Source organism: Ictidomys tridecemlineatus, chromosome 4 (genome assembly GCF_052094955.1).
Source record: "Ictidomys tridecemlineatus isolate mIctTri1 chromosome 4, mIctTri1.hap1, whole genome shotgun sequence".
NCBI classification, from domain to species: Eukaryota; Metazoa; Chordata; class Mammalia; order Rodentia; family Sciuridae; genus Ictidomys; species Ictidomys tridecemlineatus.
Genome location: NC_135480.1, coordinates 95,582,395 through 95,596,821, shown reverse-complemented (window position 1 = coordinate 95,596,821; position 14,427 = coordinate 95,582,395). Strand labels below are relative to the sequence as shown.

General features: G+C 35.3%; 2 protein-coding genes and 1 non-coding gene across 4 annotated transcripts in view; 1 reads left to right on the top strand and 2 right to left on the bottom strand.

Annotated features, from left to right (window-relative positions):
- The first annotated feature begins 56 nt into the window (after positions 1 to 56).
- Pih1d2 (PIH1 domain containing 2) lies at positions 57 to 10,814 on the top strand. The gene is made up of 6 exons (XM_005334228.4): positions 57 to 196; positions 998 to 1,201; positions 1,858 to 1,981; positions 2,493 to 2,738; positions 3,141 to 3,406; positions 6,894 to 10,814. The coding sequence occupies exons 2-6, from the start codon at positions 1,025 to 1,027 to the stop codon at positions 7,026 to 7,028; spliced, it is 948 nt and encodes a 315-aa protein (XP_005334285.1). The 5' UTR covers positions 57 to 196; positions 998 to 1,024; the 3' UTR covers positions 7,029 to 10,814.
- Trnat-ugu (transfer RNA threonine (anticodon UGU)) lies at positions 7,725 to 7,797 on the bottom strand. Its single transcript has one exon. It is a non-coding gene; the product is annotated as a tRNA-Thr (tRNA).
- A 121-nt stretch (positions 10,815 to 10,935) lies between the features above and the next one.
- Dlat (dihydrolipoamide S-acetyltransferase) overlaps positions 10,936 to 14,427 on the bottom strand; it is a 44,243-nt gene continuing 40,751 nt past the window's right edge. For both annotated transcript variants that reach the window (XM_005334226.5, XM_021732396.3), the window contains exon 14: positions 10,936 to 13,519. In XM_005334226.5, coding sequence (XP_005334283.1) covers positions 13,390 to 13,519 — 130 coding nt within the window. In that variant the 3' untranslated portion in view covers positions 10,936 to 13,389. The remainder of the gene's footprint in view (positions 13,520 to 14,427) is intronic.

The following is a 14,427-nucleotide window of genomic DNA, read 5'->3' as shown; positions in this document are numbered from 1 at the left end:
GAAGCAGGCGCTTTCTTGGAAGAGAACACCGGTCGGGTCCAGCTGAAGTGCAAGCCCGGCACCACAAGGGGGACATTCCGGAACTGCGTGTAAAGAGACCTTCTCTGGCTGGACCTTCCCGGGCTTAATTACCAGTTGTACCGTCTGGTTACCCTGGTAACAGGCGTCGCTGTTAGTCTAGGAACCGAGAGAAGAGGTGGGTTCCCAAGCTTTCGGAATGATTGTTCGTTGGGTTTGGTTGTCTATTTAATCTAACCCTAATGTAGTATTCAAAGACTCTAAGCCTCCTTTTTTCCTCATTCTGTGGACGCTATGAGACACCTCTCCAGTAGGAAGAGGATAACCAGGAGGGTTATCTCAAGAGATAGAAATATTATTACTCTTCTATAATGTTTACCAAGTGTTCCAGCTTCTGTATTTTAAGGAGCTAATTATTTAATCCTGACATTAATTGTCAGAGATAGGAGTTATCTTCATTTTGAGTAGAACAGAGACATATTTACATTTCTTATTCAAGGTCACATAGCTAGCAGGAGATAGAATTAAGATTAGAATCTATGCATACTAGCTCAGAGTCCTTGATCTTAACTACTAAACTACACTGAGGATTAAGAAGATCTCATGTGGACCTTACCCCATACACAAACTTGTCTATTTCAGTACTGGGGAGGCTCCTGTCAACCAATATTCAGGTATTGGAATCACCTAGATCACCAGAAATCCCAGACAGAAGATGACTGCTATGCTCACTTAGGGTTTGTGAAGGTCTGGGTAGGGGTAAGGCCTTATCTGAGAGGTCAACTTAAGAATTTAGGAAGGGATGTAGAATAAGGAAATGATAAAGTCGTGCTGGGCCACAATCTTTTAGACACAGGTGTTAAGGTTAGCTTACCTTAACTTCACAAAAAAAATTCCTGATGAGTTCCCCCTCCCCTAATAAAAATAAATGTCAATAGTTACACAGACAGTTTTTTCTTTAAGTTATATCTTTCCACAGGCTTAGAGGCCTATTTTGCTATCAATCATGAAGACATCCTCAAAAGGTCTACTCACCCAGCTTACTCAGTTCTGGAACCTTCTAGATGATCTGGCTGAAAATAACCCTGAGGGCTATAAAAACTTTATTGAACAAGAGCTGAAGGAGGGAAAACAGCTATGTGCTGGCCCAGAACCACAGTTCTGTGTACAGACCAGGATCCTGGTATGTATGTAGAGTTAGTGCTAGGGATGGGGAGGTCTTGAATGAATGAATGATCCTGGAATAACCAAAGAATGAATACCTTACCCTTAGCAATTTCATACAAGAAAACTTGATGAAATCTGCCTTTTTAAATAGAAAATGGAACATAGCGTGGAAGATTGTGTTGAAGGAGTAAGAATGGGAAATTCATACTTTATATGTTTTGGAAACCTCAAAATGAGTCACTTTTTCTGCTAGAAGGAAAGGGTGATGTAGTGATTTAATAGAGAATTGTAAAGTTGAATATTTTTCAAATAAAGAACTTATTTAAGATATAAAGTGGTGAAACAGGATCAAATGCACCTAGATAAATTCTCTCTTCTGCTGTCAAGTGTTTTTTGGGAGGGAACAGCAGCTAGATTCATGCTGAAAAAGTCAAGAGCTTTGGGAAAATCAAGTATAATTTATCAAATATGGTTTTAATACATGGAATGACTTAGTGCCTAAAATTCCCCCTCTTCCAGCTTTATGATGAGTTGCTTTGAGGATATTATCAAAACCTAAGTTAAGAAAATTAAATTTTAAAGTTTTGAGACATCAAAATTATTTACTTTCCAGAAACCAAAAGAAAATTAAATTTTAAAGTTTTGAGACATCAAAATTATTTTACTTTCCAGAAACCAAAAGAAAAAATGCTTTTTATCAACCTTTGTCAGTGGAAAAGGATCCCTGCTCCCAAATCACTCACTCATCCAGTACCTCTAATTGTTGGCAGACCAGAAGATATCTCTGAGACATCAGGTACAATGGGTTAAAGAAGAGAAAACACATTTTTAAAATTTTACTGGGAATTAGCATGGATCAGAGTTTACTTGGTAAAGGCATTTCAAGTAAAATATTTTATTTATCATAATTAATGTCAGGGCTGGGGTCGTGGCTCAGCGGTAGAGCGCTCGTCTAACATGTGCGAGGCCCTGGGTTCGATTCTCAGCACCACATATAAATAAATAAACAAAATTAAGGTGTTGTGTACAACTAAAAAAAATAAATAAATATTAAAAAATAACATAATTAATGACAAATGAATTATCATGCAAATTTAACACTGTTCAAATTTCCTAATAATATGAGCCACTTTTAACCCATATGAAGATGCTAAGCAATGCCTTCATTGGAATTTTGTGTATATAATGCTATTGTGATTGCATCTGAAAAATACAGACTTTATTGGGAATATAGTTTAATATATAACCTGACACTATCATGAGAGAAAGAATTTATCTTCACTTTATACCCTCTGAATTACACACAGATACTTACACAGTCATTGATGTTGCCTACAATCCTGATATTCTCCAGACAGCAGAAAAGGACCAAGTGAAAAAAGATCAGTTAGTAAAGATGACTATGAAATGCATTGAAGAACAACTCCAATTCACTCTCTCACACACTTACCATATTACCAAATTCAGAATAAAAGGAAGCATTCAAAGAACAAAACAAAATCTAATAGGAATACAGGCTGAATGCACAGATTTAAAACAGAGAATGAGAAAGGGTAAGTTGATAAATATAAATCAAAATCTAACCTTTTGATTTAAAATTTTCTTGCAACCTGTGTATGTTTTGCAATCTAGAAGTCTTCAATGATGAGAAACTTAAAAGAAAAATATAAAAATTAAATATTAGAAATGTTAAAGAATCCATGAAGACTTCTAAATTGTTCAACCAGATTTTTTGTTTGTTTGTTTGTTTGGATGCACTAGGGAGCAGACATAGGAGCTCCCATACTTGGCAAGGCTTCTATCACTGACCTACATCCCCAGATTCTTTTGGCTTAATATTCCTAAACTAATTTAACTGCAGCTTTATCTTCCATCTCAGTTAACAATACATATCTTGCAGCTCAAACCTGATAGCATTTTGTAATTTTTATTTCTCCTCCTTTTTTTTCATAAAGAACATAGTCTTGGACAGATAAGAAGCAGTACTGTGAGCAATCCAGATCAATTTCCTCAGCTGTTACTGCCCAAAGACCAAGTTTCAGGCAAAGCAGGACGTTTGATAGAAGAGATTTCTAGTACTGAAATACAGGTGGAGATGAAGATACCAGTCTATGAATTAAAAATTGTGAAGGATCAGAATGAGAAACCTCTGAAAATTGAATTAAAAGTTGAGTTACCTGGTATTAATTCAGTGTCTCTCTGTGACCTTAGTGTTTCTGAGGTAAGTTCAGAAGGTAATATGGTAGTCCCTAGATATCCATGGGAGATTGTTTTCATGAACTCCTACAGTTACCTAAATTCAAGAATGCTCAAGTCCCTTATATGAAAATGATATAGTTATATTAAACTTGTATATAACCTATAGGAGTACCCTATGCACATCTTCCTATATACTTTGAATCATCCCTAAATAACTTATAAACCTAATAAAATGGGAATCCTATGTAAGTAGTTGTGCATTAGCTTTGTTACTATAACAATTTCCTGAAATAATCAACTTTCAAAGAAAAATGATTCACAGTTTCAAAAGGTCCCATCCATGATCAGTTGATCCTATTTTAGACTTGTGTTAAGGCAGCACATCATAGCAGGAGCATGTAGCAGAGCAAAACCACTCATCTTATAGTGATAGGGAGAAAGAAGGTACCCATGGTCCAGTCTGCTTCAGGGGCATGCCTCCAATGACCTGCCACTAGGCCCTATCTTCTAAAGGTTCCACCACCTTACTTCCCACTAGCTGCTTCCCTGGGGAGCAGTCCTTTACACATAAACCTTGGGAGGATACTTAAGATCCAAATTATAGCAAGTAGTTGAACTATCTTGTTTCAGAAATAATGAAAAGAACAAAAGCCTATTACATGTTCAATAAAGATGCAGTCATCATTTCCAGTGCATTCTGCATTTCCAGTCCAAGATAAAATTGAATCCATGGATGCGGAACCTTTAGATTCAGAGGGTCAGCATTCACTGTTATGAACTTCAGAATTTCAGGAGCTTACCATTTGCTCAGGTTTATCAGCTATACCTGTTCTGCTCCATGAGTCTGTCACATTCCGAGATCCAGATGGAGTAATTACCATCTGAGATATTCCATTCTCGTGGTAGAGGAAAAGTAGAAATGGTAACCCATGCAATGGGGCTAAAACTTCCATTCAGACAGTATGGATCACTTCTGATTGCATTGCATTAGCCAAAGTATAAGGCCAAATCTTCCAATCAGAAAGACTGGGTAAAGACAGAAGTCCCTGGCAGGAATGATTCTCTTATAAAGAGCAGATAATTGAGGACTAGGGAAATAGCTCAGTGGTAAAGTTTACCATGCATGAGGCCCTGAGTTCAACCCCCAGCACCTCACAAAAAAAAGTATGAATAAACTTATGCTGGGTGCAGTGGTACGTACTTGTAATCCCAATAGCTTGGGAGCCTAAGGCAAGAGGATCACAAGTTCAGAGCCAGCCGCAGAAACTTTGTGGAGACCCTGTCTCAAAATTAAAAAAAAAAAAATTAAAAGGCTGGATTAAATCCCTGGTACAAAAAAAAGAAAGGCAGATAATTGGAAACATTCCTACAGTCTGTCACTCTACCCTGATCAGATATTTGTTCCTTTGCTCAAGGAAAACACATCTATTCCCAGTATCAGGCTCTAAAGTACAGGATTTTGCCATTATAATCTGTGTTGCTCCTGAATCACAGCCTGAAGACATGCAAGTTATTTATTCCTCCAGCCTCATCCACTGTATAATGTGGAATGGGGAGAGGAAAGCTATAATTTACAATCTAAGTTCAGAAATGGGAAAAATGAGACTCACTGATGTTACCTGGCGCACAGCAATTCTGAAATACTAGTAGGCAAACCCTGTGAAGGCCCCTTATGTGAAGGTGAAGGATATTCTTAGCTCCCCAGTTTCATGATCTTCAGCTCCAGATGCAGGAGGGTTTCTTTTTCCTTCTCCATTATCCACTTTGGCTGTATCTTAAATATTATAGACTATGCCTTTCTCGTGTGCTGAGCAGTTTTCTCAGCCTGACCTGCTCATGAAGTGTCAGAGGCCCAAATGATATTTAAAATTTTGAAGTCAGTTCCTTTTAGTCCAAGTTGTTTTTGTTTTGCTTACATTCAGTGCACACTCACAATTCCTTTTTAGATATGCCCATGTTTCAAAACTTATCTCTTGAGACTTAATTGCTGTCATTTTAGCCAAATGCAAGGATTTACTGAAGTCTACCTTAATCCACTCAAGAGGTTTTAACAGCAGGCATAAGATCTGTGATTTAATCTTATCTCTAAACTGTCAAAATCAGGCTTTGTTAATAAAAATTTCTCAATTTTTATCCTTTATTGGCTGAAAACAAAAATTTGTTCAATTTTTCAGTTTTCAATTATTAGAAATTTTGGGCTCCTATTCTATGTATTCTCTTTCAGTTCTACTTGCAACATGGGTGTTGTGGTTTGGATGTCCCCAAAGCTCACTTGTGAGTCAATGCAATCAAGTTCAGAGGAGAAATGATTGGGTTGTGAGAGTCTTAACCAAATCAGTGAATTAATCAGCTGATAAGGATTAACTGAGTGGTAACTAAAGGCTGATAGGGTGTGGCTGGAGGAGGTGGGCATTAGGGGCTTGGCTTTGGGTATATTTTTTTGTATCTAGAGAGTGGAGTCTCTCTCTCCCTTTCCTGATGTGAGCTGCTTCCCTCTGTCACACTCTCCTGCCATGATGTTCAGCCTCACCTCAAGCCTTGAGGAATGGAGCCAACCTTCTATGGACTAAGACCTATGAAACCATGAGCCTTCAAATAAACTTTTCCTCCTTACAGTTGTTCTGGTCAGATCCTTTAGTCACAGCAGCAAAAAAGCTAAAACACTGCGCAATTATTTTCTACACTAATTTTTCCTGTAATATCTTGTGAAATACAGAGCATAAGAATGGCATATTCTAGCAGGGCACAGTGGTGCATGCCTGTAATCCCAGGAGACTGGGAGGCTGAGGCAGGAGGATTGCAAATTCAAAGCCAGCCTCAGCAAAATCGAGGCACTAAGCAACTCAATGAGACCCTGACTCTAAATAAAATACAAAATAGATCTGGGGATATGGCTGAGTGGTCAAGTGCCTCTGAGTTAAATCCCGGGTAGCTCCCTGACCCCCCAAAAAGAATGGCGTATTTTAAAATATTCTTTTTAAGATGTAGCCAAGGTGGATACTGCATAGCAAAATACCTCCCAACAGATCATGAAAAACAATGAACTAGGGAGCTAAGGAATAAAGAAATATTTTAAGGAACCTAACATGCTAACATTCTACTTCCCATTTCATCTAAATCTACCAATTCATTAGGTGTATTATTTGTCTTCCAAATGATCATGCTACATTCACTAAGAGCTTTATCACTGTGAAACATCTTTCAAGTCCAAGTAAGTTTCCTTGCTGTTTTCTGGTGGACTCTTAAAACAATACCACATAATCTAGTATGGCAATATCCTACTTCTAGTACTCTATCAGTTAACATCTGACATACTGAGCAGCAATAAAAATCTCAAAATGTCAGGAATTTGCACCAGAAATTTTATTCCTCATTATAAGTCACATGGCAATAAAGTGATTCTCCTCTTATAGAAGTGAATAACTGGGAGCAATAATCCACAGCATAAACTTTAACCGAAAATATTTCTATTTTAACCTTTTAATAATCTCTCAATTTGTTATTCTTAGGATGATTTACTAATCGAAGTCTCTGAAAAGTACAGATTACATCTGAATCTTCCAGAATCTGTTAATATTGAAATGACTACTGCAAAATTTATCAAAGAGAAATCTACATTAATGATCATGATGCCACTGGTATAAAACAGCTGCACTATGTTTGGGGGTTTTAATGCTATAAGTCATGTAAATTATAGGTAAAGAGGTAGTGGTTTAAATATTAATTACATATTTTCTAAGGTCACTTTGATGTATTGACATTTTGCCTTCAGCTGTTTTATCTATTTTTCACTCACTTTTTCTTCTCAAATAAAGTTGTCATCAACCCCAAACTATTAAAAACAGTGAATCCATGAGGTACTTATTTTAAAAATAATTGAGTTGACCTTAAATATTTGGGGGAAAAATTCTCATTATTTCCAAATAGCATGTAGAAAATCTTGTCTTACTGCTTGAAAAAATTTCTTTTAAAATCTCTAGTAAACTTTTACATTAGGAAAAACTACCAGACTGTGCAAAGTTTTCTAAAACAAGGATAGGCTTTACTAAAGTTTCCTCTAGCAATAAAGATACAGGGCCAAATATAATACTCAAATCTATGCATCTATGAACTTGTATACTTCAGTTAAACAGCCCTATCAGGTGTCCATGCCATCCAATCAGACCTTTTAATATCAGGTATGGACTTCTCTGTTAATGGATACAGTGATGCAGTAACAGTAATGATGTTATTGCTCATCATAAGCAGAACAGATCCATCTCTAATTTGAGGGAAAAGTACCTTTCTCCCCCAGAAATGAAGTAATGTACATTTGTGTGTGTGTGTGTGTGTGTGTGTGGTGGTGATGCTGGGGATTGAACCCAGGACCTTGTGCATACAAGGCAAGCACTCTCTCAACTGAGCTACATCCCCAGCCCTGAAGTAATATATTTTCAACTTCCATTAATCTAAGGTGTCAGATACAATCTGATTTAGCAATATGCACATCAAATTTTGAACATTCCTTAACCAACTTTTCTAGATAAAACAGCTTCTTTAATTATTACAAAGTCTTTATAAATTTTAAAACCTTTAACTTTAGAAACTAATGCTGTATAGATAAAAGAAATAATTTGTGTGATGTTAAGCAAATATAATTTTCTTAAACCTGGCCTGGATTTGAATTCTATTAGCAATACAAAAATTTATCTTCTGAAAAATTTTAGCAGTGATATCATGCCCTAAAATTAACAAACCTATTAAATTGTTATTTCTCAAAACATTTGGAATGCCTTCACCATATCTTTTCTTCTACAAAAACAGTCAAAATGTATTTTCTAGGAAATCCTCCTAACCACAAGGAACTGACTGAATCTCTCCTTTTGCACTCAGTACACACTTGCTTGTTGCATCACTATATCTGTGTACTCATTAATAAAATGCATAAACAGCTAATACATTTAATAATACAATGTTAAATTTATATTCTTGATAGTTTTTTAAATATCACTCATATCTTAACGGATTTTACATTAAGAAAAATACTTTTGCCTCCTCCTTCCTACAAAAAAGCACTATATTCCCAGAAAGGGCAATAATAGTGAAATGTGTGCTGGCTTAAATTTGAATCTTATTAAGATATAACACCTTTCTTTTGATTTTATGTGGTGCTGAGGATCAAACCCAGCACCTAACACTCTACCACTGAGCCACAACCTCAACCCCTTTATTAAGACTTCTTTTAGAATGAAATTATGTCATTTGCTGGTAAATGGATGGAACAGGAGTCTACCATGTTAAGCCAATTCCCCCCCCCCAAAATGGCCAAATGATCTTTGATATACAGATGCTAACATACAGTAAGGGGGTGGAAGGGAAGAATAGAAGTTCACTGGATTAGACTAGGTTAGATTAGGGAAATGAAGGGAAGGGAGGGAGGTTGGGAATAGCAAAGAGAGTAAAATGAATTCAACATAACTTTCCTATGTTTGTATATGAATGAATACATAACAAGTATAATTCCATATCATATACAACTGTAAGAATGGGAAGTCATACTCCATGTTATGTATATCATAATACATTCTACTGTCACATAAAACTAAAAGGAACAAATAAAAGGAGAAAAAGATTTCTTCCATTTCTTCTCAAAATTTGAAATTTAAAGAGTAAATTTTTCTACAAATTTAGTTTTAGGTCCCTTATCAATAGTGATTATGATTTCCCCATATATTCCAATTCATGCATTAATAGGTAATGACTTTCCTTTGCAACATATTCCTATTATCTCTCACACAGTTACTCCTTTTTTAGAATATGCTTCAGGATACCATAACTTTAACTCACAAACCTCCGAATTGAGACTAAATTATCAAACAGAGCCAGATCTCACTTTCTTTCCATTTTGATAATAAGTACCATGTCTGAACACAGGCTGCTTCAGTAACTTCTTAAGCTTAAAGACTTGGCTATCATGAATTGTAGACTTTCTAACCTGGATTAGGGAGGAAGAAAATATTTATCTCCTTCTGGATTTTGTGATAAAACTATTAAAATTCTCAATATATTATGTGTCTGAGTATACATATACACACACATAAACATATACAAATAGAGAGTTTGTAGTAATGCATTCCTCTCTGGCATTAGGCTTCCAAGACTGAAATACTGAAATAAGCAAAAACTGTGAAAGTATAGAAATTTGGGCTACTAGTGTGGTTAGACACATGGTGACTCATGCCAGTTTTTCTGGTATCCCAGGAAATGACCTTTTTCCCTGGAAAGACTTCAGAATGTTGATGCAGGTTATTTGGTTTGACTCCTTGTGCTAACAACTTACTGTTTAGCCAGTCTCTCCATTACCAGGGACTTCTTCAATAAGAAACACAGGGTCTTATTTAATAGGAAAATGAAGATGCAGTTTGTATTCCGCTGACCTCTAGAATAGAATGTCACACACAGAATGGAAACAGGTAGAGTGAAATACTTATTTTGTCCCTCAATTGTAGGGTTGTAATGATAACTCTTTCATGGAAAAAGCATTCTCCCTCATTTCAGTATGATGTCATGCTCAAAGTCATAGGAGAAGTGCGTAGTTACCTTTAGATTGCATGGGCTTGGGGTTCCCTGATCTACCTCTCTTCCAACTCTTAGATAAGAAGCAACAGCAAAAGGCAGAGAAATCTGAAGCAAATCGAGGGAATACAAGTGGTAGAGTGGTTCTGGTTATTTGATTGAAAACTTGTGTCATTAGGAAAATGGGCAACCCAGGGAAGCCCGTGTTATTTATGAAAAGAAGAATATGACTTGAATAGGCTAATTATAATTTTCAAATTTGTTATTTCGATACCTCTGAAATGACATAATTTTTGTTGTTGTCTTTGAAGAAACTAGTGTTAAAAAATGTATACCAAAGATAATTAAACAATAAAAATCTAACATGACAATTCATAATTGGGACACTAATAATTTCATTCTTGGAATTATTAGATGGTGAAAATAGTTTTTTTAAATTTATCTTTTTTATGCTTTCTCTCTTTTGTCTCATTTAAAGTTCCAAATTTTATGAAAGACCCTTCAAGAAACCATCTGACATTTTAACATAAAGTTTTCTGTTTAAACTTTCCTTTATAAGGCAAGAGAATGAACAGATTAAATGTTAAGTGACACAAAGATTTATATGTAACATTCTGAGATGTAGAATATTTTGCAAAGCTTCTTTGGAGTGCATGCTTGCTTCTGCATTTTTCAATTACAGAATAGCAAGCAACTTGCTTCTCATTTCCTTATAATGAGAAAGGATTTATGTTTGGCTTTGATGATAGAAACTGCATCAAACAAGGTAACAGGTTATTACTGGATGTCCAGGAGGGTTCTCAGTTTCTGTATCAGCAAAAGAAATAAAAGAGAGAAAAATGCCTCAAAAAAAAAAAAAAAAAAAAAAGACTTGGCTATCTTCCTAAAGTCAGACCTTTACCAATTTATCTGTATTGAGAGTTTATGAGTATATAGCTGACACTGAAACTTAAAATCATTTTTAAAAATTCCCAAAAGATGAAAAATTAGACCACACACATTGAAAACAAAGTTTAATTTTAAAACAATCTAATTTAAACCAAAATCCATGACTTTTTCTTTTCTAGCTTTCTTCTTTTAGTTCTTGTAAGAGAGAGATACTGAGTCCAGATTTAGATTATAGCTGAGATTTAATTTTTAACTCAGAACAACTTTTTATTATATGGGAACTTTTTATTTTTCTTTCAAGGGAACAACAGAGCCATAAGCATTAGCAAAGAATAAATTATCTTTGAAATTTCTTGTTTGAACCAAATTTGGCTCATACTAATTTGGTCCCTTGTGATAAACTTGTTGTTTTTGCATAATCTTCAACCTGAAATTACTAAATACTGTGAAAAATCAGAATTATTTTCATAATAATATAGCAAGGTGAATGTTTGAGGAATATATAGAGTATCACTTATGCACCATATAATAAATGAACATTCAGAAACAGATTCAACACTGAAACATTAAAGCAAATTTCAGGGGATAGTTGCACATATTACATATACAAGGAAGCACTAGTCAGGTTTATTTTAAGTAGTTATAATAAATAATTCCAAACATTTATTAAAATGTTGTCAATTCAATAGAAAATCTGGAACTGTGATAAAGTTCCCAATTCATTTTTATTGTCCTGGATAGCATGTCCTCCTCCTCCCCAAGAGAAAGGCAAAATAATAAAGTTGAAAAAAGTATTTAGACTGATAAAGTAGCCATAATTAATTTTTTCTCTCAAATAGGATTTTCAGGGCTATCTTATTTTACATGAGACAATGCTAGGGTAGGAAAAAAACTTCGTATGCCTATATTAACTATTTTCACTATATCCAAACAAATTACCATTTTGTTTTGGACATCATTTATATTTGTTTTTTCAGACAGGGACTGAAAAATTGTCCAGGTTAGCCCCAAACTCCTGAGCTCAAAAGATCCTCTAGCGGAGCCAGGGAAGAGTCCCTGGGTTATTAACGTTGGAACTTAGTGCCTGCCAGTTTGAGTGGGTGTGTGTGGGAAGGCATGCCTGCGTGGGTGTGCACAGGTGCTAAGCAGCTGTAGTTGCCCCATATTCTGGCTTAAAAAAGCAGTTTGACTTTGTAGACTTACTTATGTCATTGTAATGATTTCACTCTTAACTGTGACATTTTTATCAAATGTGTGAATAAATACATAAAGACTGGTACAAGGACTGGGGATGTGGCTCAAGCAGTAACGCAATCGCCTGGCATACATAAAGACTGAAAAATACATATTAAAAAAATTCTCTCTCTCTCTCTTCAAGAAAAAAAAAAAAAGATCCTCTAGCCTCCTGAGTAGCTGGGACAACAAGGGTAGCAACGGTGCCTGGCTTGGGCTTCCTTTTTTAGCATTCTAAACAATTCACCAGTGTATCCCTTCTCTTTTCAGACAGGACTTGCTGATAAATGGAGTTTGGCACATATCCAACTTTAGTAACCATATTTTACATATGTACACTTATCCCGCATATATTCCATAATTATTTCATAGTTTTCCAGTTATTTGAATAATAAATCCTGATAACTAAGTTCATTTGTAATCAACTCTCAGTTAATCTTAGAAAATTCTACCTCCACAACTTCTTTTTTTTTTCTTTTTTTGTTGGTGTTGGGGATTGAACCCATGGCTTTGTGCATACAAGGCAAGCACTCTACCAAATGAGCTATATCCCCAGGCCCTCCACAACTTCTTAATTGTATTAAATTTTATAAGCATGTTCTTTTATTTGGAAGTAACTATAGAATTCTACTTTAAGAATTACACATTTAAGTTGTTTAAATAAATACCCACATAAATTCTTATTTATACCAAGAAATAGTTTATATATCGTAAGAGGGGGAAAATCATTTCATTTAGAGATTCATAGAAAAATAAAGACCAACCAGTGAAGAAGTGTAAAAAAATGTGGACTCTTAAAGTTTCAGCTATTTTCCCTGAAATTCTATACCCTTCCCATGAATGATAAACCAAAACCAAGTTCATATAATAGAAAATTTTGAACCAGTGTTAAATTCTAAAATAAAGCTTGATTCAGTTCAGATCTTTCTCTTGAGAAGTAATTTTCCTGACTTCTCTTTCCCTCACACCTAAGCAATTTCAGGCAAATTTAAAACTGTAAGGTTTTACCCAGGTTTCTTGTCTCTAGGGAACTAGGTTTCTACCTATTCTATATCTCCTATGGAAATACTTATCCTCAGGCTAGGCCACATGTCCCATGACTAAAAGTACACAGATTAAAATCTGATGTTTAGTTACCAATTGCGTACAATATTTGGGTATAACTGGCATTTAAAAAAAATTTTCAGTAATGCCCATTACAAATAATTTATCTAGATAGACTCAAAAATTAACTGGTTAACTTTAAAACAACCACCTGTTTAATAACATAAATATCTCAATAAGAATGAACCAATGTGACCAGGGAGAATACAGAAATTCTTGGGTTAATTATAATAACATGGTGATAGGTTTCTCAAGGTACTTTCTAAACTCAGCAAGCCACTGGGCTCCAACTGCTCCATCCACAACTCGATGATCACAACTGAGTGTAACAGACATCATGCTAGCCACATCAAATCTAGAAAGAGTAAAAATATTATTAGTTACTCTGAAAGCAATAAACAGATTTTAGCCAGCAATCACCCACATGCTGATTCCTACCCTATAATCCAACCCAAGTAATATTATTTTCCACCTACTCTTCATGTCCTGTATATCTTTTTAAATATTTTTTTTTAGTTGTTGATAGACCTTTATTTTATTTACTTATATGCGGTTCTGAGAATCAAACCTAGTGCCTCACACGTGCTACTGCTGAACCACAGTCCCAGCCCCTCTATATCTTTTTTTAAAATTTTTTATTCTGATTTTTTATACATTACAGTAGATTGCATTTTGATTCATAGAACATAAAAGGTCATGTTCTCTATACCTTTAATTTTAATCCTTTCATATATTATTTATGTCTGCTTTCATACTACAATGGTAGGGTTTTGCAATAGAGTCCACATGCTCAGAAATATTTATTATCTGACCCTTGTAAGTGTGCTAAACTCTCACCTAGAATAAATCTCAAATAAGATCCCGTCAATAGGATCTCTTTTTATTTTTCTTAGTTTTTAATTTAATTTCACTTTTTGGGGTACTGGGGATTGAACTCAGGGGCACCTGACCACTGAGCCACATCCCCATCCCTAATTTGTATTTTATTTAGAGACAGGATCTCACTGAGTTGCTTAGCGCCCGGCTTTTGCTGACACTGGATTTGAACTCCTGATCCTCCTGCCTCAGCCTCCTAAACCAAGCCACTGGGATTATAGACATGCACTACTGAGCCCAGCAGGATCCCATTTTAAATAGGATTACTGCATTTAGTAAAATAAAAGTTTCTGCTATAAGGAATTTCATCCTATATTTGCATCTGACTCTACTAAAGCTCCAGTACACCATGCCATAAGTACCTATAAAACCAAACTCAGAAACAGA